Source organism: Perca flavescens, chromosome 14, assembly GCF_004354835.1.
Source record: "Perca flavescens isolate YP-PL-M2 chromosome 14, PFLA_1.0, whole genome shotgun sequence".
NCBI classification, from domain to species: domain Eukaryota; kingdom Metazoa; phylum Chordata; class Actinopteri; order Perciformes; family Percidae; genus Perca; species Perca flavescens.
This window is the reverse complement of record NC_041344.1, coordinates 7,323,237-7,344,844: the sequence shown is the minus strand read 5'-3', so window position 1 is coordinate 7,344,844 and position 21,608 is coordinate 7,323,237. Positions and strand designations below refer to the sequence as shown.

At 38.3% G+C, this 21,608-nt stretch overlaps 2 protein-coding genes across 2 annotated transcripts; both read right to left on the bottom strand.

The window, feature by feature from the left end:
* Window positions 1-3,582: 3,582 nt before the first annotated feature.
* On the bottom strand, window positions 3,583-12,025 carry LOC114567983 (major histocompatibility complex class I-related gene protein). Its single transcript, XM_028597301.1, has 9 exons — window positions 11,728-12,025; window positions 11,243-11,512; window positions 8,337-8,615; window positions 7,456-7,776; window positions 6,887-6,988; window positions 5,770-5,793; window positions 4,999-5,031; window positions 3,920-3,994; window positions 3,583-3,744 (listed from the first exon to the last, which is right to left on the bottom strand). Exons 1-9 carry the CDS (start codon window positions 11,774-11,776, stop codon window positions 3,740-3,742), a joined length of 1,158 nt encoding a protein of 385 aa, XP_028453102.1. The 5' UTR covers window positions 11,777-12,025; the 3' UTR covers window positions 3,583-3,739.
* Window positions 12,026-20,083: 8,058 nt separating this feature from the next.
* LOC114568551 (putative nuclease HARBI1) lies at window positions 20,084-21,369 on the bottom strand. The gene is given in 5 exon segments (XM_028598179.1): window positions 20,084-20,454; window positions 20,556-20,667; window positions 20,757-20,872; window positions 20,951-21,144; window positions 21,350-21,369. Coding segments are annotated over 5 exon segments (813 nt in total).
* Between the last annotated feature and the right edge of the window lie 239 nt (window positions 21,370-21,608).

Below are 21,608 nucleotides of genomic sequence, written 5' to 3'. Positions count from 1 at the left end.
CAATGGGAATTTAGACTGAGCAACAACGTCACTCGGTGAAGCTGACCCACTGAGGTTATGAACGAAAGAGAAAGTAAAATGATGTTATTTCAGCCTGTGTGAGAGGAGGGGGAGACATGCGAGGCTTTATTTTTTTTGGTTTAGTTTATTACGATCCACATAGATACACAACGTAGCTTACATAACATAAATAGTGAAAACAAAGAAAATGTGTCACCTTAATTCATACAGTGTCGTCTTAAGGGGAGACACCCCAGCTAAAACAATTTTGAGTTTTTGGGTTATTTTACTTCCATAGCATGTCTTCTTTCAGACTATTGGGGGAAAAAACATACAAATACACATTTAGGTGTTTAGTTTAGTTGTGTCCTATTCACCTGGAGTGTCTCCCTTTATTTTGTTTATAATGTAATATACTAATATAATATTAATATTAAAAATAATTTCAGCCTGTGTGAGAGGATGGGGAGACATGCAGGGCTTTATTCTACTGTTCAGATCTTCTAGAATGATCTTTAGGCTAATGTAATATAATGTAATATAAGTGTAAGAATTATTAGCAGGATGAATATGTATATCCATAACAGCTGTAGGCCGATACTGCCAGTGGGAATAGTGGGAATTCAGTACAGTAATGTAATGTAAAGTTATATAATATAATATAATGTAATATAATGTAATGTAATATAATATAATATAATGTAATGTAATGTAATGTAATGTGCAGACCTGTATTAAATCTTGTGGGAGGTCAGAGGTCACTGTCAGCTCCAGATCAGATACTCTGCAGTTTGTGGGGGGGCAGTAGTGTCTTCTTCTTCTTGTGTTCTGTGTGGCTGATTGAAAACAGTCCTGATCAAAAATATCGACAACAAACAACAACTCCAAGAGTGCTTTCATTGATGTTGTAGTGAGTAAATGTGCTGAGGGGCCCCTGAGAGCTTCTTATAGCCAAAGATGAGATCAGGTGATCTGTGTGTGACAGGCTGAATGCTCCTGAACTGATCTGGAGCTGTGGACTCTGAAAACTGCTCCAACAAGAGAAATGGATCACCTCTGTTGATGTTTGAACACCTGATGCTGGTTCTCATTTTGCTCTTGCTTTGGTGCTGTTTCTACTCTCTTTCCATCCTCACTTATTGTTGGTGAAGCACTTTATAAACATTATAGAGTTTCTGTTTAATAAGAAAACTCAGATCTTTTGTTATTCAACTGAGACATTATTAGTCATGATTATTACACAAACAGATCAATATGTATCACATCCTTTTATCCAAAGAATTTAGTTTTTATTTTTTGACTTTGAGGCTTGAACTATTTCTGCTCACTGCTGATCAATACCTGAGTCTATATCACTGCTGATCAATACCTGAGTCTATATCACTGCTGATCAATACCTGAGTGTGTCTGCAGAGCAGTCAGCAGAGTGGCAGCATCAACCAGGAAAAAGTGATTTTGTTGTTTAGTTTTTTCATTATGATAAAAATGTTCCTAAACAAGCTGCCAATGTGAAGGTCCTCTTTTTCAAACAACTATTTCAGACGCTGTGAGTCATCCATGTTAAATTCACCTTTCCTTTATATCAATAAACCAAAGATCATAAAGTTTACAGTACAAAGGACAGAAACAAACTAAATGTAGCCACAATATTCATATAATTTTGAGTCACAGATGTGTAAGCATGTGGAATCACAAAAAGACAAAAGATTTGGAATATTTAGGACTTTATTGAAAAGCAAAACAGATGTACAAAAGAAATAAAATATCAGGACAACTTCATTCAACATTCATACTTAACCCAACACAAGAAGTGATCTGGAGCATCGCGGTTTCTTTATGTTCATAAAAATAAGACAGAAAACGTCCCTCCTCCCAAAATAGCAAAAAATATTTACAACATTTCTATCAGTGAGCTGAGAAGCTGAAAACATCTCACAACCCTTTGTCTCAGCTAAAATGAATATATAATGTTTCAAAAAAGATCGAAAGATAGATATTATAAAACAAAAAACAACAACGCACTCTTGATAAATTAAGAAAAATCTCAAAGTCATAAATAATTTCTTACTTCAGCCTGGTTGGAATCAAAACAAGGCCTTTAGTTTTAAAGAAATATACAAACTAAATATTTAAACAACTGGAAATAAATGTTTAACTGATGATTACATAGTGTGTGTGTGTGTGTGTGTGTGTGTGTGTGTGTGTGTGTGTGTGTGTGTGTGTGTGTGTGTGTTAGGGGTGGGCGATATATATTGTTTACGATAATATCGTCATTGTTGTGTTAACGATGTGCAAATTGACATTATCGAGTATTTAAAATACTTAGGAAAAAAAAACACTTCAATTGGAACGCTACACATTTACTAATGTCAAGAAAGATGGCGGCGCGCGATTGTGCAGCGGCTGCTAGCTCTCCTGTCGGTGTATATTTATACAAGTACAGCCACACTGACCTAATCAATACAGGACTACGGTACAACACAGCCGTTACCAGAGCCTTCCAGGCGGCTCATAACATCCCGGAGGACATAGCCAGACCGGCCGCTCCAGGTTGTTGTCGGCGCTAGCACGCCGAGCTAGCTAGCTACCGGCAGGATAAGAAAATAATTCCAGAGGCGGAGCGGAGGACTACATTTTTGTGCACAATGAATGGAGTACCGACCGCAGGATCGTTGCCCAGCACGTCTCACCTGACCTGGAGCCCTGTCGGTAATATACAGGCCATTTTATTTACTACTATTATTGTTTCCAGCATGTAGATTGTGTTACTAGAGGGAAGAACACACTTGACCATGTATACTCTAACATCAAGAAAGCACACAGAACTGCTCCTCTCTCTCACCTGGGCCGGTCAGATCACATAAACTAATCCTGATCCCAGCATAAGTCCCGGTCAGAAGGACTATCAGAACCTGGTCTGACCCGGCCCTATCACAGCTCCAGGACTGCTTCCAATAAGGAGATGGTTGTGTGCAATATGTTACAGAACAGAGCCCTTTGTTTATTGTTATGATTTCATCTTGCTTGTATGCTGCACAATTTACATTACAGCAGAGGTGAAAAACTGAATGTGTACTCAGAGTTCAATGTTCCTATACTAGTTCAATTAGTATTAGTATAGTATTAGTATTTTCTTTGAATTGTTTTTACTTGAATACTTAAATTTAAAGAATTATTTTAAAGAAAATAAATAAGAACTGTTTTCATTCAACATTGTGCCCATTATCATCATCAGTGATTAAGTAACTCAGACTTTTAAACACATTTTTAAAGGATATCGTCTAATTATCGTTATCTTCAAAATCTGAAAAAATATCGAGATATTATTTTTTGTCCAATATAGTGTGTGTGTGTGTGCAGAGGAGTGGGCAACATTGATCCAACCTATCATTGTATCTGTGATTTCATGTTAATATCTGTTATCTCAAGGTTTATATCATGATATCACTGCCACACCCTAGGAGTGGATGTATGGAGATCACTGCAGGTGTTACCTTTCACATTACACATATCAGATAACAGATATGTCAGTTCATCACTTTTTCATAAACAAATATTAATTAGTGCAGCTTTAAAGCCTGATTGTAATGCAGTTTTCTGACCCCCATAAATATAAGTGATATTCAATCCATGTTGGTGGTGAGGTGGCCCTTTTGTTTGGATTACAGATTGTGTAAAAGTTTTGTAAATAACGTTTAGTGTTGCCAATTTCTTCACCCTCCTCTTCACACCGTACCGGTCAACCTGACAAATATAAAAATAAGCATTCATAAATGAACAGTGCAAAGAATAATGATATGTCAATCATGTATACATGATGGAAAGCTGTGAAACCACTGGGATGTACTGTAACAGTAAATGCTTGTAATTTCTCATAAATACAGGTGATATATTTCAGACAGACCGAGCCAGTAGTTACCTGTGGTCAATGGTGTGCTGCTGTTTACAACTTCATTAGAACCATTAGGAGATCTATCTGAAGAAGTGTCTGACCCTGCAGAGAACAAAATATAAGATCATTTACACAACAATCAAGTAAAGGACAAAAAAACAGATAGGATAGATGTATGTACATACAGTCAGACCGACAGACCAACACATACATAGAAACCTGATGTGTTCATCTGTCAGATGAAGAGGAGATTATCTCTGTCACACATGGTGTATGAAACATGATGGCTGACACTGACAGTGAAATCTGACAGGATGGAGTGCATAACTCACTTCAAGCTGTCCTTGTCATCACTAGGGCTGCAACTAATCAATATTTTCATAGTCGTTGATGTCCTCAAATGTCCCGTTTTGTCTACAACTCAATATTGAGTTTACTGTCATAAAGGAGCCAATAAACTAGAAAATGTTCACATTTAAGAAGCTGGAATCTGAGAATTTTTAAATCCTCAAACCGATAAATCGATTATCAAAATAGTTGGCAATTAATTTAATAGTTGACAACTTAATAAATGAAGCCTTCCTTTTCCAGGTAGATCGTACCCGGTGGCAGACAGAATTGCAGAGTGAAAGCGAGGCTTAGGGAACCAATCTAAACGCAGATGGTGTCATTATTCTACAGCCTTTACATATGCAATCAACATTTACTTCATAATTATAAGTTAAAGCAAAAGACTTGTCTATTTAAGTCCAATTAAAATGTATATTCTCAAAGAGCCTTATGACTAAATTATTTTTCTGCTATTCATGTGTCGGGGTATTCCAAACAGGAGAAATAATGTCCACGCTCTATGGCTGTGATTCTGAACAACTGCAGCACCATCCATGGTGCAGACAGGTTATCTACTGATGACTACAAGTGACTTCACGCCTCACATCCCAATCATCTTTCATTATTAAATTGTTCAAGACGTATGTGGTTGATGGTGTGGTCCTTGCTAGTGAGCTGACAGTTTGGTGTTGCTTTGGTACAACATGGAGATGACTGTATGCAGTGCAGCAGGTGATGTGTAAGGCAGACAGAGCCAGTACAGAGCCATTAGTTACCGTTCAGTGGCACGTTGCTGTAGGTTGGTGATTCTGAGAAGAACAGAACACAAAATAACGTGAAGAAGACAGACAGATCTGAATCTGATTGGCTAATCAAAGTTCCTAGGATAAGTGTCAAATGAAATCATCACGTCTAAAAAAAAAACAGAAAAAAATAAATTCTCAGGCAGAGAAACCCATGGAACCCCCCCCACCCCACCACACCACACCACCATAAAAAAGCATTATGTCAATTCTGTCATGATAATTTATAAAAAAATAACACCATGCGCACACACACACACACACACACACACACACACACACACACACACACACACACACACACACACACACACAAATAAGAAACATGAAATATCAACTCACAATAATGCTTATTAGAACAGCTGGTGTTCTTGCTCATATTTATACACATCTGGGTTTATAGTTGTCATCGCAAAATGTGCCAATTTTAAGAGTCCATAATGTTACTACTCTAATAACTAATATATATATATATATATATATATATATATATAAAAATGTAATTTAGCTATTTACATCCAACTTGTCTGACTTCAGAATGAAGGCCGTTACTGACAGCAGTAGCTGAAAAAGGCTTACTTGAATGTGTGGTTGGTGTGGTTGCTTTAAATTTGTCTGAATTAGGAAGTAACGATAGTTGTAATTATTAGTGTAAATAGACATGAGCATCTGCTCAACTTAAAACATTTTAATACAAACAAAACGAAAGCTGCAAAATGTAGGTACAAAACAAATTCTACTTACCGGTACTGTCTTGAGTCTTTTCAGCTGAAATATTAAGAAAAAACATGATTTTTAGATCCTACAGTTGCAATGACAGAACATCTCTTCTCCACTAACTAACAGCCACTACTACTCACTTACACTGGTTAGAAATACATTTTACAGTTCTGTTTGGGTCTTCATTTCTACTTTTAAAAATCTACTCAAGATCTAAAATAATAGTTGTACTTAAAATTGAGTGCATTTGCCTGAAAAAAAGAAATTGTTTCAGATGTCAAACTTACAAATGCAGTCATTATTATTATTACTATTACATCATCATGCTATTGTCATTGTAGGATCCAAAAGCAGCTCCAGAGTGTAACCCTGTAAGGTGATCCTCAGCACTCATCTCATCTCACTTTCCAAAAGTCCAAAAACGTATAATATCCACATTTATTCATTCTATTATTTCTTTTTCATATTTCCAAATTTTTTATTTACTTATTTAGACCATTTCTCTTTATGTTTCAATATTTTTGGATTTAATTTTTTATTCTTTTATTTCTTACTCTTTATAATTCCACAATTTTTGTTTCTCTTCTTTTACAGATTTATTCTTCTTTATGGCACTCCTAAAGTTCCAAAACCAAACCAAACACTATCCACACTCAGCTGTTGGTTGAGGACCATCAAACTGCCGGTCAGCTTTAAAGGGACAGAAATGTCTCGGAGTGGATTATCAGTAACGCTAATAAATAAAATATAACTGGATTATCTAAAAGTAAACACACATAAAACATAATATATGAAGACTAGAAGCAAATATGATGAAATATCAACACATACATATTAATAAATGTTTGTTTTTTTAAGATGATTTTTTGTGTGCATTTTAGGGCTTTATTTATATAGGACAGCTGAAGACATGATAGGGGAGAGAGAGGGGGAATGACATGTAGGAGTCGAACCTGCGGCCGCTGCGTCGAGGAGTAAACCTCCATATATGGGCGCCTGCTCTACCAGGTGATTAATGAATGTTTATCTAAAATATATATTTGTCTCTTCTAGTCATATTATCATGACACTGAGCATCACACCGCTTACCGCTGAAGTTTGCTTTACTTTCACAATCTGGTAAAAAGTTTGAGTGTCTCACCTTTCTTCTTTCTGTAAACTAGGACTCCGATCACAGCGAGTAGGACGAGAGCCAGAACAACCACTGCAGCCATGATGGGGATGGTCATGTTAGTGGGCTTCTCTGTTGAGCAGAAAACAACAACAATAGTCCCAACCTGAACAGATGAAGCAGGTTAGAAGAGAAGAACATCCATCTATCAACCAGACCACTAACCTGTATACAGACACTTTATGTTAGATTTAGGAAAGTGGTTTAAAAAGAAGTGTTTTGTATGTTTCATTATTGAAATGTTTCTTTTTCATTAAATCAAAGCTATATAACCGGTGGGCAGACAGCACAAACATCATGGTGGTGGACAACAATCATTTCTCCAAAGCAGTTTAAAACTTTTAGTTTACATTGCTGTAAAAGTAAAGATTGGTTTAATGATCTAATCATTAAAGTTATATATTTAAAAAAAAAAAAAAAACTAGATAAAAGAAACTGATAACAAAACCATTTAAGGAAACAAAACTTCCCATCCAACACATAAAACACATGAACTACAGGACTGTTAGAGTAAACTAAATGTGTGTTTCCTTCATCACGTCTGATTCCAGTCTTACCTCTGTTGGTCCTGATCTCTGCTTTGTCCAGTTTGGTGATGATGTCATCCTCCACACCAGAGAGATGAAACACACAGTCGTACCTCCTCCAGTCTTCAGCTGGGACTGATGAAAGGTCCAGGTCAACACTCATCTGGAAGGATCCATCGTGGTTGGGGAGGATCTCTCCGAGGTCCACGTCCTCATGAAGCTCCTCTCCATCTTTCCTCCAGAACATCATGGCTCTGTCAGGGTAGAAACCTGTAGCGTGGCAGCTGACTGGAGAGGAGGGAGACTTCTGGAGGAGAGACACTGAGGGAAGATCTGCAGAGAGAGAGAGAGAGAGAGAGAGAGAGAGAGAGAGATGAGAAAGGTCAAACGTGAATGGAAAGAAAACAATGGAAAACAAATGAAGAGAATGTCATTAGTTTTGCAGGTATTTGGTCATAAATCAAATGTCTGGATAAACAGAAGGATTTGACCTGATGATGGCGTTAGCTGAAAAGTCAGAGGTTCAAAGTTTTTACAATAGATTCTCTGGGGACCATGAATATATGTACAGTATTTTACAGCCATCCAGTCAGTCTGTAACAAGCTGAAGGACAAACAGACCAACTGACAGACCACCTGTCAATGCAGTTAAACTTACTCACCGTATGCTAACTGTGCACTGGCTATCATTGGCTATTGATAGAAAGTAATGTCAGAGCACTCTAACTTGTCAGTCTCTACTGATTGAGGAGGGCTAGATCAAATCTTACCACCACAGAAAACAGCCAAAAAGAAGGTGATGTCAGACTGATTGGAGTGATAATAAAATGGCAGTTCAGTCTCAGGAGAACATTGTTGTGTTCATGAAACTTCATCAGGAAATGTGATTATACCTTTTCTCAGCAGAGAGATCTTGCCATAGTCCAAATACATCTTCAGCCATTCAGGATACATCTTAGTGAAGTAAATCTCATTGCGTTTTATTCTAGATTTGTCCGCATCCCAACTTTGTTTGATGATGACAGCCTGTGGTTTTGGAGCGATCCATGTTGATGTCTTCAGGTCCAATGCTAGGAAGTCTTCTCCATCATAACCATACTGATTAAAACCATTGACCTCTCCAGTCTCATCGTCCCACTCACAGCCAGTCATCCTCTGGAGAATGTGGACACCTGAGAGACAGAGACTGTAATTATTAATAATAATGATAATAATAATAATAATAATACATTTTATTTAAAGAGTGCTTTTGACGGTACTTAGACACTTTACATTAATTAAAATGATCATATAAAGCAACAATAAAACATAACATTACTCCCACAATAGGGAGTTCTGCTGATTTGATTGGCATGGTGTTCGAAGGAAAGGTTGCTATGGGTGATGGAACCCCATTTCTATTTCACAGCTTAAAGCGCCCATATTATACTCATTTTCAGGTTCATAATTGTATTTTAAGGTTGTACCATAATTGGTTTACATGGTTTATTTTCAAAAAACACCATATTTTTGTTGTACTGCATAGCTGTCTCTCTCACTGCTGCAAATCCTCTTTTCACCTGGTTTCTGTTTTAGCTACAGAGTGAGACCTCTTTTCATCTTCTTCTTCTGTACTATCTTTGATTGCACTCGCACATGCTCAGTAGCTCAGATGTAGAACATGTCAGCTAGCTCCATAGACAGTAAAAGAAAGCCTGTTTCTCCAACTTCAGTCAGGGGCAGGGGCAGGATTAGCTGGGAGACTTCTAAATGAGGGTGCACATGTAAGTAGTTCTTTTGTAGATTATGGTGAACTTGTGTGTGTTGTAGGCCTGTGCAACTAATTGAATTTTGATTTCAATTTCAATTTTGGCTCCCAACGATCACCAAAATAGTATAATCGAGAAAAAACGATTATTTTGCCATGTTCTGTTTTGCAAGAACACTCTTATTTATCTTGTGTTCTGAAACACACGCATCCGCACACGCATCCGCCCCTCCCAAAGCCAGTCAGGGAGGCAAGTCCTGCGCTGTGCATATCATCCGCTGGAATTTAAAAACTCAGTGCGAGTAAAGATGGCAGCAGCATTTGGTGAGCAAAAAAAGGCAAAACCAACTCAGTTGTCTGGGAACAGCTAACTTTAGCTAACCCTGCGGTCCCTCTGCCTTTGCCCCCCCGCTGTAGTATACTGTCTATAGACGTTGTATTCACTTACTGTTTAAAACTTTTTCCAGCTTAGTGGGGGTGCATAGGCATACTGCTCAAAAACAACATGAAAAAACATAGTAATGTTCCCTCAGCATTTAGTTTAGTTGTTAAACTGTATGTAAATGAGCAGGGACGTTAAATCACCTGTTTCACGTAACGTTACTATAAGGTACCGTCTATGTGCTGGATTTTTCCTAAGGTTAGCTAGGAAATAAGCCCACTGACGGCGACATTATTGTTGATATTTTGGCCCAATGTTTAGTAATGACAGTAGTAGTGGTCATAGTGAGTGAACATGGGATGTGAGATGCACACGGTGTTATGTCTGTGGAACTGTTCATTAGCTGTGTAACGTTATGTGTGATATCTGTAAAGCTGAACCGACTCACAGTAGTAAAACAGATTTTATTCTGATCCAAAGACTCTTTCTTTGAGATAAAGGACACTAACAGATTATACCCTGGACACTATCCATTATATCCAAATGTTAATGAGGAATCGTGTTAAATAATCGTGATTTCAATATTGACCAAAATAATCGTGATTAGTATTTTTTCCATAATTGAGCAGCCCTAGTGTGTTGTAGCAGTGCTTTGCTATTGAGAACAAGATAGCATGCTAGTGGTAGCATTAGCGGTAGCATGCTAACGCTTCGAGCTAACGGTTGCGGTTAGCCAGCTCGTTTCGGCTTGTGAGGTCACAAGCCGGGCAGATTTGAACAGCTCACCAGGAGACTGAAGGCAGGACACATTCAGAAACCCTTATCTCACTCAAAACAGCATGGATGGATTTTTTTCAAAGTTTGTATGTGTGTGGAAGCACAAGAGACACAAAATAACACCCCAAATCCCAGAAAGTGTTTTTTTCATAATATGGACACTTTAAATAGTAACTACTCTGTACATTCCCAGATGACTGCTGATGGCAATGAAACAAGTGTGTATTCTGTGCACATCCAACTGTTATCTATATACAAAATGACACCAGTGTGGGTCACTCCATAGTTTAGGGTTTCAGATGTGGAACATGAAATGAACCATCCCTGCTTGGTGTCCAGCTGAGGACCTGATCTCTCTCCTCCTTGTGTTCTGTTATCATACAACTGGTGCTAGCTAACATCTGCAGCCTTGGATGCAGTCCCAGGTCCAATTGACCAACAACTTAGTTATTGCATTATTTTCTACTTCTTGGATTACCATCTTGGAATGGCAGTCTGATGTTGTGCAATGAAAGTTTATGTTGTTAACAGGATATTTATTCTGTACATGATGAAAAAAAGCCTAGACAGGTTTCCAATTTTCCAACATATAATATCAAAATCTTAGTTATTTCACTTTTTAAGCGTTATGCAGCAACACAAAGCTTCAGATGGCAAACGAAACATTTGGATTCCTGAAATCAAACCTGTCCAGACAGATGATAAGGCCCTCAATCACATTATCTGACAGGTCAATGAGGGACATGTCTTGTATTTCCTCTTCCTGTGTATGTTATGGGGAAGATATTTTGACTATTGATGTTTAGAATTTCATTATCTCAGGGTGGGAATGAGTTTAGGTCACTTTACAGTTTAGCAGTAAAAGTTAAATGTAACATGTATAAATACTGTACCTCCACTTTGGTTGAAGCGTTGCTTTAAGTCATCCATTGTGGCTTTGAAGGAGATTGGCTCAATCTCAAAACATGTTTGAGTGTAAAACTCCAACTGCTGAGGATTGTTTTCTAAAATTGTTTTCACCCAGTCCTGTTTGGGTTCTACTATCTTTTTCTTGGTGTTGCAGTTACCCATCAGAACTTCATCCACCACTCCAGCACCCACAAGCTCTGGGAAGTTTGGGACTCCAGAAGATGCAGTGATGAAAAACTTGAGTGAGTGTTTCACTACAGGACAAACAAGGTTTATAGATTCAGTATAAATAGACGCATATCATTATTTATCATAAATATGATGGCAGTATGATTCAGTTCATCTAAAACATGACAGTCTGGAGTTGAAGTAAAAGTGAAACATAACTCCAGCTGTGTTCCAGAGCTACACAGAAACTAAACACAGAGCTGAGTTCAAAGTAAAGTAAAGATTTAAAATGTGATCGTACCTGGAGATGAGACGTGACACAAGAGAAGCAACAACAGGAACTTTTTCATCTTGTTTTGATAAAGACGTGTCTGAGGACCGAGCTGGACTTCGGTAAAGTTAGAAAGAAAACAGATTCGAACTTCCGGGATCAAATAGCGAAATGTTAATTAAATCACAAACGACGCATCTTTCCTACCTAAAATATTGTTTTGGGGTAGTTATGTCTGGCCACTCCCCCCTGACTTGCGTAAAAGAGGCGCTTGTCCCATGATCACTAGCTCGAGCACCAGGGTCAACTGAGGATAAAACCAGAAGGAGCGCTGTCATCACCCTTCATCTGAGCCAATGAGAATTTAGACTGAGCATCAACGTCACTTGTTACTGGGTGAAACTGACCCGGTGAGGTTATGAACGAAAGAGAAAGTAAAATGATGTTATTTCAGCCTGTGTGAGAGGATGGGGAGACATGCGGGACTTCATTGTTGTTGTTTAGTTTATTACGATCCACATATATACACAACGTAGCTTACATAACATAAATAGTGAAAACAAAGAAAATGTGTCACTGTCATCTGCAACATCTGATCAGATGCAGTAGCACATACTGGTATTTTTTGGCAAAAAGCATTTGAAATTCTACGCATTGGGATGTACTTAATCTTTTTCCTGACATACTAAATAGTATGGTAGTATTGGAACGCTGGGACTGGTGCGTCTAACTTAATTACCATTTTCTCGTGGCGCCATCTACATGTGAAAAGTAACTTTGCAGGAACTCCCGGGAGTAAATGTCAGCACCGGTCCTCTAAATGTGCATACAGTTGGCTGCACAATGTTTTTAAGACTTATGGCTGGTTATGTAATAAAGTATAACTTCACAGAATCTAAATCTCACAGCCAGCCATACTGGCGACTAATAGTTTGAGTGCAACCGAGACCTTTATTGCATCCGGTTGTATCTCCCTCTCCCTCATTTCTGTCATCTCAACACCGTCTCCAATACAGGAACAACTTGTGCCTGCTGCACATTGTTTTATATGTTTATGTGGGGATTTTTTTTTAGCTGTTCTTTTAACATAATTGCACGTGTTACGTATTTATTATGTTTTATGTTCAAGCCTGTGTTCTGTGCTTTAATTGGCTGTGAGACAAGTTTCCTCTTGGGGACAATAAGGTTGAAATTAAAATGTTGGCATTATACACACCAGTTTCTCATAAGTTCTTTCTTTGATTACGGCCTATGTTATCCACCAACATTTATAGAAATCTGTTGCAAACAAACACATATACAGTTGAAACCAGATATTTACATACACTACACAAGTCTCCCTCCTCTCCAGTCAGCTGCCACGCTACAGGTTTCTACCCTGACAGAGCCATGATGTTCTGGAGGAAAGATGGAGAGGAGCTTCATGAGGACGTGGACCTCGGAGAGATCCTCCCCAACCACGATGGATCCTTCCAGATGAGTGTTGACCTGGACCTTTCATCAGTCCCAGCTGGAGACTGGAGGAGGTACGACTGTCTGTTTCATCTCTCTGGTGTGAAGGACGACATCGTCACCAAACTGGACAAAGCAGAGATCAGGACCAACAGAGGTGAGACTGGAATCAGCCAAGGTGGTTATCTTTGTGGTCTTTTACAGTTGAAACCAGATATTTACATACACTTCAAAAAAAAAACACAAAAACATTTATTTCTTTACTGTCATACATTAAATCAGAGTAAACTTTTTCTGTTTTAGATCAATACATATTAACATATTTTTTGCATTTGTTAATTGTCAGAATCGAGCGAGGGAGAATTTTTATGTATTTTTTTTATCACTTTCAACAAAGTCAGAAGTATACATACACTTCCTTAGTATTTGGTAGAATTTCCCCAGAAACTGTTTTACTTGGGCCAAACGTTTTGGGTATCCTTCCACAAGCTTTCTACAATAGTTTGCTGGAATTTTGGCCCACTCCTCTTGACAGAACTGTGGATGCATATAAAGGCACACCTCAAACACAGAGCCTCTTTCTTTGACATCATGGGAAAATCAAGAGAAATCAACCAAGACATCAGGAAAAGAATTGCGGACCTCCACAAGTGTGGCTCATCCTTAGGTGCAATATCCAGATGCCTGAAGGTCCCACGTTCATCTGTTCAGACAATAATACGCAAGTATAAAAAACATGGGAATGTACAACCATCATACCGCTCAGGAAGGAGACGGATTCTGAGTCCCAGAGAGGAACGTTTTTTGGTGCGAAATGTGCGAATCAATCCCAAGAAAAGAGCAAAAGACCTTGTGAAGATGCTAGCTGAAACTGGTAAGTGTCATTATCCACAGTAAACGAGTCCTGTACCACGATGAGCTAAAAGGTTACTCTGGGAGAAGAAAGCCATTACTTCAAAACCACCATAAAAAAGCCAGACTACAGTTTGCAACTGCACATGGGGACAAAAGTCTTAATTGTCATGTCCTGTGGTCTGACGAAACAAAAATTGAACTGTTTGGCCATAATGATAAACTGTGTGTTTGGAGGAAAAAGGGCGAAGCTTTGAAGCCTCAGAACACCATCCCAACTGTGAAGTATGGGGGTGGTAGTATAATGTTGTGGGGCTGCTTTGCTGCAGAAGGGACTGGTGCACTTCACAAAATAGATTGCATCATGAGAAAAGAAAATTTTGTGGATATATTGAAGCAACATCTGAAGACATCAGCCAGGAAGTTAAAGCTTGGGCGCAAATGGGTCTTCCAAATGGACAATGACCCCAAGCTTACCTCCAAATTAGTTACAAAGTGGCTTAAGGACAACAAAGTCAAGGTATTGGAGTGGCCATCACAAAGCCCTGATCTCAGTCCCATAGAACATTTGTGGGTGGCACTGAAAAGGCGAGTGCGAGCAAGAAGGCCTACAAACCTGACCCAGTTACACCATATGGGTTTCTTAACAACCAAATTGCCCTAAAATAACTTGGATGCATGCATGTACGTTGTATGGAACCCATACAACATATACATCCATGCATCCATGTTCTTCACAGGTACGATTAATGATTACTTCCATTGAAGTTTGGTTATTTTATTCAATTTCACATTTCAAATTGTTTTTAAATGGTTTGAAAACAGCATCCTGACCAAACTTTGACATAAACCAAAGTCTGTGATTCACTCAACATCCTCTGATCTTAACTATTCTATTAGTCAAAATAATTCATAATATCTGCTTTTTTTCAAACTCAAAAATTAGGTAGAATTTTATTAGGTTTATTGACCATGAATTAAAAAAAAGCATTGAAAAGAGGGACAAAAACGTTTTAAAAGCGCCAAAAGCATAAAAAAGCATCAAAAAAGTCAGAAAAAGACAACGCATTTTTCACCATTTTTCATTTTTGACCTGGAATGACAAGTTCATGGATGACGGTGAAAACAACACAAGGTTAAACCATATCTTCTGAATGTTATAATAAAAGTCTCACTACATTTGAAAAAGTTCTCTGACATGTTTTGACCTTCTTTCCTAAAATAACTGTACATTATTTTCTCATTAAGAAAAAAAACATGTTTTCATGATCTCATCATGTCTTAAATTCATCCCTGAGCTGATGTTTTCTCTCTAAAGCCTCATTCCAAGAGCCTTTTCTTATTTTATTAAGTCCTCAGCCTTCTGTAGATGTGCCGATGAAATCATTGTTGTTCTCCAAATGAAAAACAAAGTCACTGTCCTCATTTAACAACTTCTGCCAGGGGTCAAAATAAAAAAAAAGGTTTTATAAATCTATCCAGGAATTACATATCCTTCAAACGGATATATTACTTCAACTTCACGTGAGGACCTGCTGATGAAGAGATGTGTGTTTCTGTGTATGGATAAATATTTCCTCATTGATTTTGTCCCCTCTACTCTTGTTAAAGAGTCAATGCTGTCGTATAGGACAGAACAATACATAGGCCTACTTTATGTTTTAAATAATATCTCCAGATCAATACAGCGTACAGACTTACTTAGAGAAATGCACCGTTTCAACGAGGTCTTCTAACATGTGTAGGGTTACCCCCCCCTCCAGTAATCAGAAAAGGCCAGGTTAATGGAGTCATTAAATGACTGTGGTGAGGTAAGTAAATATTTGTTGTTAAGATGTGCATAATTTCCCCCCCAAAAAAGAAGTAAATCCTGAAACACGTGTAATGTTCTGAAGATGCAGAAAGTTTTGAACAACCCAGCAGATTATTTAATGAATAATAATAATAATAATATTTACATGTATAAAGACATTTTCATGCAGAAAAGGCACAATTTGTTTCAGAAAAGTTCACCCGAATGCAGGAAATGAAGCGTTTGAGGCTCCAAATTTCCTGGGGGACGAGCAGACACCCCGGTTATAATATGTCCCCCCCCAATGTTGAGACAAACGTTCTTTCTAGATAGGGGGAGATCTCTTATTTTTAATTGTCATTCCTGTGTGTTGTGCTGGTATTTTAAAAGGTTTAGTAACAGACAGCTTATGTTGTGCCAATAAGATTGGTCTTCTGAACATTAATGATTTAAAAATGACAAAATAGACACAATTTAAATGAAAGTACGTTGATATATAATCATGTGTAGACTTCTCTGGAACGTACCACAAATGTAGCTGCTGAGATAAACTGAAGTCAACAAAGTAAGACGCCGATAATCACAGCATGGACAACATCAACTTTGGTTTTTTCAACCTGGGGCCTATTTCACAAAACCAAGATAAGGGATTAAGCCGGGATTTCCCAGTTATCCTGGATGAATTAAGCCTTGACTCGGTTTCACGAAAGTGGAGGCACATAAATCACCATGGAGATTTATTCTGTGCAGCTAGCCTGCTCCCGACCAGGCTAACAGCCAGGATTTATTTAATCCTGGAGCCTTTTCTGTTCACTCAGCAGTGGTTTTACCCTATTGTTATCACCCTGCATTAAAATACAACAGGTGCATATTGCTGTTCATTTAAGTACTGTTATTATTTGAAGTTGTGACCATTAAATAATTATTCATGTGACAGTCATTGTTACTGTTATATTGCTGTATGAAGACTGCTGTTCACATATTGTTGTTAGAAGTTTGGTGAATATATTATGGCAGTTGTTGAGATAATTAGAAAAGGCTGATAAAATTTCAAATGTGTTTTAAATGAAGTCTGTTACTAAGGGCAATACATACAATGCTGCACATTTCTATAGTTGACCAATGCCCTTGAATTATTTTAGTTGATTAATTTTGTTTTAAATTCATTAACAATAAGGATCATGTTTGTTCCTCTTCCATGTACATTGTATTTGGCATTCTTAGTACACAATTTGTGTTGTCCAGTAAACTAGGACTATAATTTGGGAGGATTGTACAATTTTAAGAACATATTGTAATTGTACAATCCTCCCAAATTATAGACTTAGTTCACTGGATCAGTAACTATCTAGTGATGTAGGCTACTGTACATTCATGTAACAACAGGGAGAGGACACCTCAATGGTTTTTGACCTTATATTTTGCTGGGGGGATAAAACTGATGAATATACTCTGTTCCATTCATGTTAACAGGGTGCATGGAATTTATCACTTAATTATCTTTATAGTTTCTAGATTTTAGAGTCCAATTGCTTCAGTGTCTTTATTTTCTATGTCCATATATATGAGGGAGCAAGGCATATAATATGTATCTGTCCTCTATAAAAAAAAATAAAAAAATAAAACAAACGCTATAAAAAGTGTGGCAGATAATAGCGGACAGACTGAATGATAGTCTAAAAATATACATTTATGAACTACTGCTCTTAACTGAAACCATTCAATGAGTCACTTGTTATTTGCAAAAACGAACAGTTGTACACTTTGCATTAAAAGCGAGCAGTGGAAGTTAATATGACTTCGGAAATTTATATTTTAGCCCATGAGAGAGAGAGAGAGAGAGAGAGAGAGAGAGAGAGAGAGGAACAGAGTGAAAGAGATATTTACGCATCATATTCTAGCGTTGTAGAAAATTGATCTTCCTGGTAAATTTCCCAAGTAACATTATCTTCTGCTTAATTTTAAGGCAAAGAGTACAACTGTTAATTTGTGCAAATGATTAGTAGCCTAATTCTTGAATGGAATGATTATGACGGCTTTAATTCAGAGCCGTGGTCATTTAATGTATATATTTAGGATACAATTACGCATTCAGTCGTTCCGTGATCGTCTGCCTCGCTCTCACTCTCTGTTTCATTACAGCGGCCGTGTTTCTTTTCTTTTTTACAAATAATGTGTTTCACGTCATCATACTTCCACAAGAAGCTGCTGCTCTCTCTGTATAAAGTATGTACAATGCGTATTCTCCATTTTGGCATCAGTAAATCTGTGATCGACCTCGCGGTCTTTTGAAGAAATCCGTGGACGCGCATCTATCTGAATTAGTTCAGCCTGGCTCGACCTAGTCGCTCCTCCTCAGCCTGGCTTGGCCTTCGTGAAACGCACCAAGCCAGGATTCACAGATTAGACTAGGTCAAGCCTCGCTTTATCAGTTATCCTGGATTTAGATATTCCAGGGGCCTGTTTCACAAAAGCAGAATATCTAAATGATGCCAAAATGGAGAAGACACGTTGTGCATACTTTACACAGAGTGAGCAGCAGATTCTAATGGAGACATATGAGGAAGTCAAAGACATAATTAATAAAAAAGGCAACACGGCCGCTGTCATAAAACAGCGAGAAAAAGCGTGGCAAACCATCGCGGACAGCCTGAATGCGTAAGTAAGCCTATTGCCCCAAAAATATATATTTACTGCACTGAAACAGTTAGGCTATATTAACACCATTCATTTAGTTAATCTTTATTTGCAGAGATTAATAGTTGTACATCACATCATCCTTAAAAGTCAGCAACGGAAGTTAATTGGCTTGTCAATGTAGCATGAAGATTAAATAGAGTATAGGCCTACGCAGTAACGTTAAATTAAAATACTCAAATGATACGCTCTCTCTCTCTCTCTCTCTCTCTCTCTCTCTAAGTATACATATTAACGTGCAAGGCTGTTACTTGTTATGATAGTCTGGCGGTTTTAATGTAATTTCTGTTACTCATGTTCACAGAGCAAACATGACTGGCCAAAAGAGGACCTGGCAGCAAGTCAAAATCAAATACAAGAACATCTTGCAGACTGGTAAATGTTTAATGTTAGTGAAACAATGTAGGCCTACTACAAATCAGTTGTATAGGTTACTCGTAAGGGGACTGCTCATATTTGATATTATTTTTACTGATTTTAGCAGTAAAAAAAAGGACACATAGGTCTGGCACGGGGGGTGGCCCAGCTACCCCAGAATTTACCCCAGCAGAGGAGGTGGCCCTTGACCTGAACAAAGGGAGGCCTATAATTGAAGGAATCCAGGGTGGGACCTCCACCGACTCTGTCCCACCCACAGAAAGCGCCCACTTCATACACGGTAGGCTACATTATTCCTATACTGTAGTAGCCTGAATATGAAACATAATAAACCATTTAGCCTATAAGATATCATGTGGGCTGTCTGACATTGTCTTGCAGTGTCTGGCAATACTATCACTCTTCTGGAGCCCCTTTATGATGACCTAGATCCGGTGAGTATTAATTCTTAATGGCCCCCAAGGCCTGGTCCCTGTCAAACCTTTGTCAATACAATTCTGTGGAATCTGGTATAGGGTGAAGGCACATCTGCTGCACCAGACGAGGAGGAAACAATTTCAGTGGATTCAAGAAGACAGGAGGTACAGTATCATGTCACTCTTGTGGAAATACTTATTTAGTACATAATGGATTATAATGATGTGGTGCTCATAGCAAATATATTTTTAATAGGACCCAGACACTGTGCAGGCCGACACTCAGCCTGCCAACATCGTAAGTATTACCCTGAAGAACAAATTCACACCATGCACAATTCCTGCTGTATTTAAGAAAGTCTCACAGCAGCCAAGTCATAACTGATATGTGTTTTACAGAGTTCCCAAACAGTCAGGTCCCTGTACACAACACACCTACAGAAACAAATAGATTTGGCAGAGATAAAAATTCAATTAAAGAAACAAAAAATGCAGGAAATGGACCTCGATATGCAAATCAAAAGACAAACCTTGAGGAAACTGGATTTGGAAATCAAGAAACTAGAGAGAGAAGTAAATGATCATTTAAATGCATACTTTAAGAATGACAGCAACACAATGTATTAATCTTTTTTTGTTCTTTTCCCAAGCTCGCAGCAGACAAGTGAGACATCTAAAAAATAAAAAGGTCAAAAAACATTGTGGTGTCTTTTCCTTGGTATATAGGCCTACTCTATACAATTATACCAAAAACAAATGTCCACTTTAAAAGCCAAATGAAACATACATAACTCAGGAATCAAAAGTAATTGGCAACGTATTGGTCTCTGACCAGCCTGCCATTGACATTGTCTGGAAATATTGCTTCATTGTCCCAGTCCATATCCAAGGCTACTCTGGGAGCCCTTTCCTTTCTCAGGCAGGCGATTATGTGCAGGACAGTGCAGGCAACCGTGATGTCACAGGCCCTCTCTGGGGTGACTCTTAGGTGGTGAAGGCACTGGAAACGGGACTTCAAAAGGCCAAATGCCATCTCGATGCGGGCCCTTGATCTTGCATGGGCAAGATTATAGGTGTGCTGTGCTGCTGTCTGGGGGTCTGCAAATGGAGTCAGAAGAAATGGCTAACATGCATAGCCCTTGTCACCAAGCAAAACACCAGCATATTCCCCTGAGAACACAAAATGTAATAGTTAGAACAAGAAGTATAGTGAAACTGTTGACACTATCATGATGTTCAAGGTGCTTATCAATAAAATGACAGGGGCTTGCCTTGTGAAAGTCGCTGGAAAATTGTAGAGGCCCTAAAGACTCTGGAGTCATGGACCGAGCCAGGCCACTTCGCCTCTACATTGCTGAAAGTGCAGTCAGCATCACAGATCATCTGAAACAATAGGTTGTGTCAAGGTCATGTCATGCTTAGAATTAATTTAGGCCTATGCAGTTGACAGACAACATAAGTAGCCTACTTACCTGAACATTGATACTGTGGTAGGATTTTCTATTCACAAAGTCTCCCTCATGAACACCTGAGGGGCGTTTTATTCTAATGTGAGTGCAGTCCAGTGCACCTATCACATTAGGGAAACCTGTAACACATAATAATAAGTAATGGCCTACTGTGAAAGTAACATAATTCTGTAATCTGTAATTCATGTTAGGCCCACCTGCAATTTTGTAGAATTCCTCCTTAATGAAGCATGTTCGTTTGTGTCCAGGAAAGGTGATGAAGATGTTCAGGAATCCTTTAAGCGCTAAATACATTTGTCTAATTGAACGGCAAACTGTGGCTTTGCTCAAATTTTCGGCATCTCCAACTGCATATAAAAATATGCCACTGGCAAAGAACCGTAGCCCTATACTGTGAAATTAATTAACTATTAATTTGAAAAGTGACGATAAAAACTCCACCCGTCCAACGTCCGTAATCAGCTATGGAAACATGGAATAACTAGGCCTATTAAAGAACACATTCGTTTCGTTGATCAGAGTGACTGCTGAGTGAACAGAAAAGGCTCCAGGATTAAATAAATCCTGGAAGTTAGCCTGGTCGGGACCAGGCTAACTGCACAGAATAAATCTCCATGGTGATTTATGCGCCTCCGCTTTCGTGAAACCGAATCAAGGCTTAATTCATCCAGGAAAACCGGGAAATCCCAGCTTAATCCCTTATCTTGGTTTTGTGAAACAGGCCCCAGGTCCCAGGAAAAAGTGGTTTGTTTCCATCTGTTGTTTTGTTTTTTTCATTATGATAAAAATGTTACTAAACAAGCTGCCAATGTGAAGGTCCTCTTTTTCAAACAACTATTTCAGACGCTGTGAGTC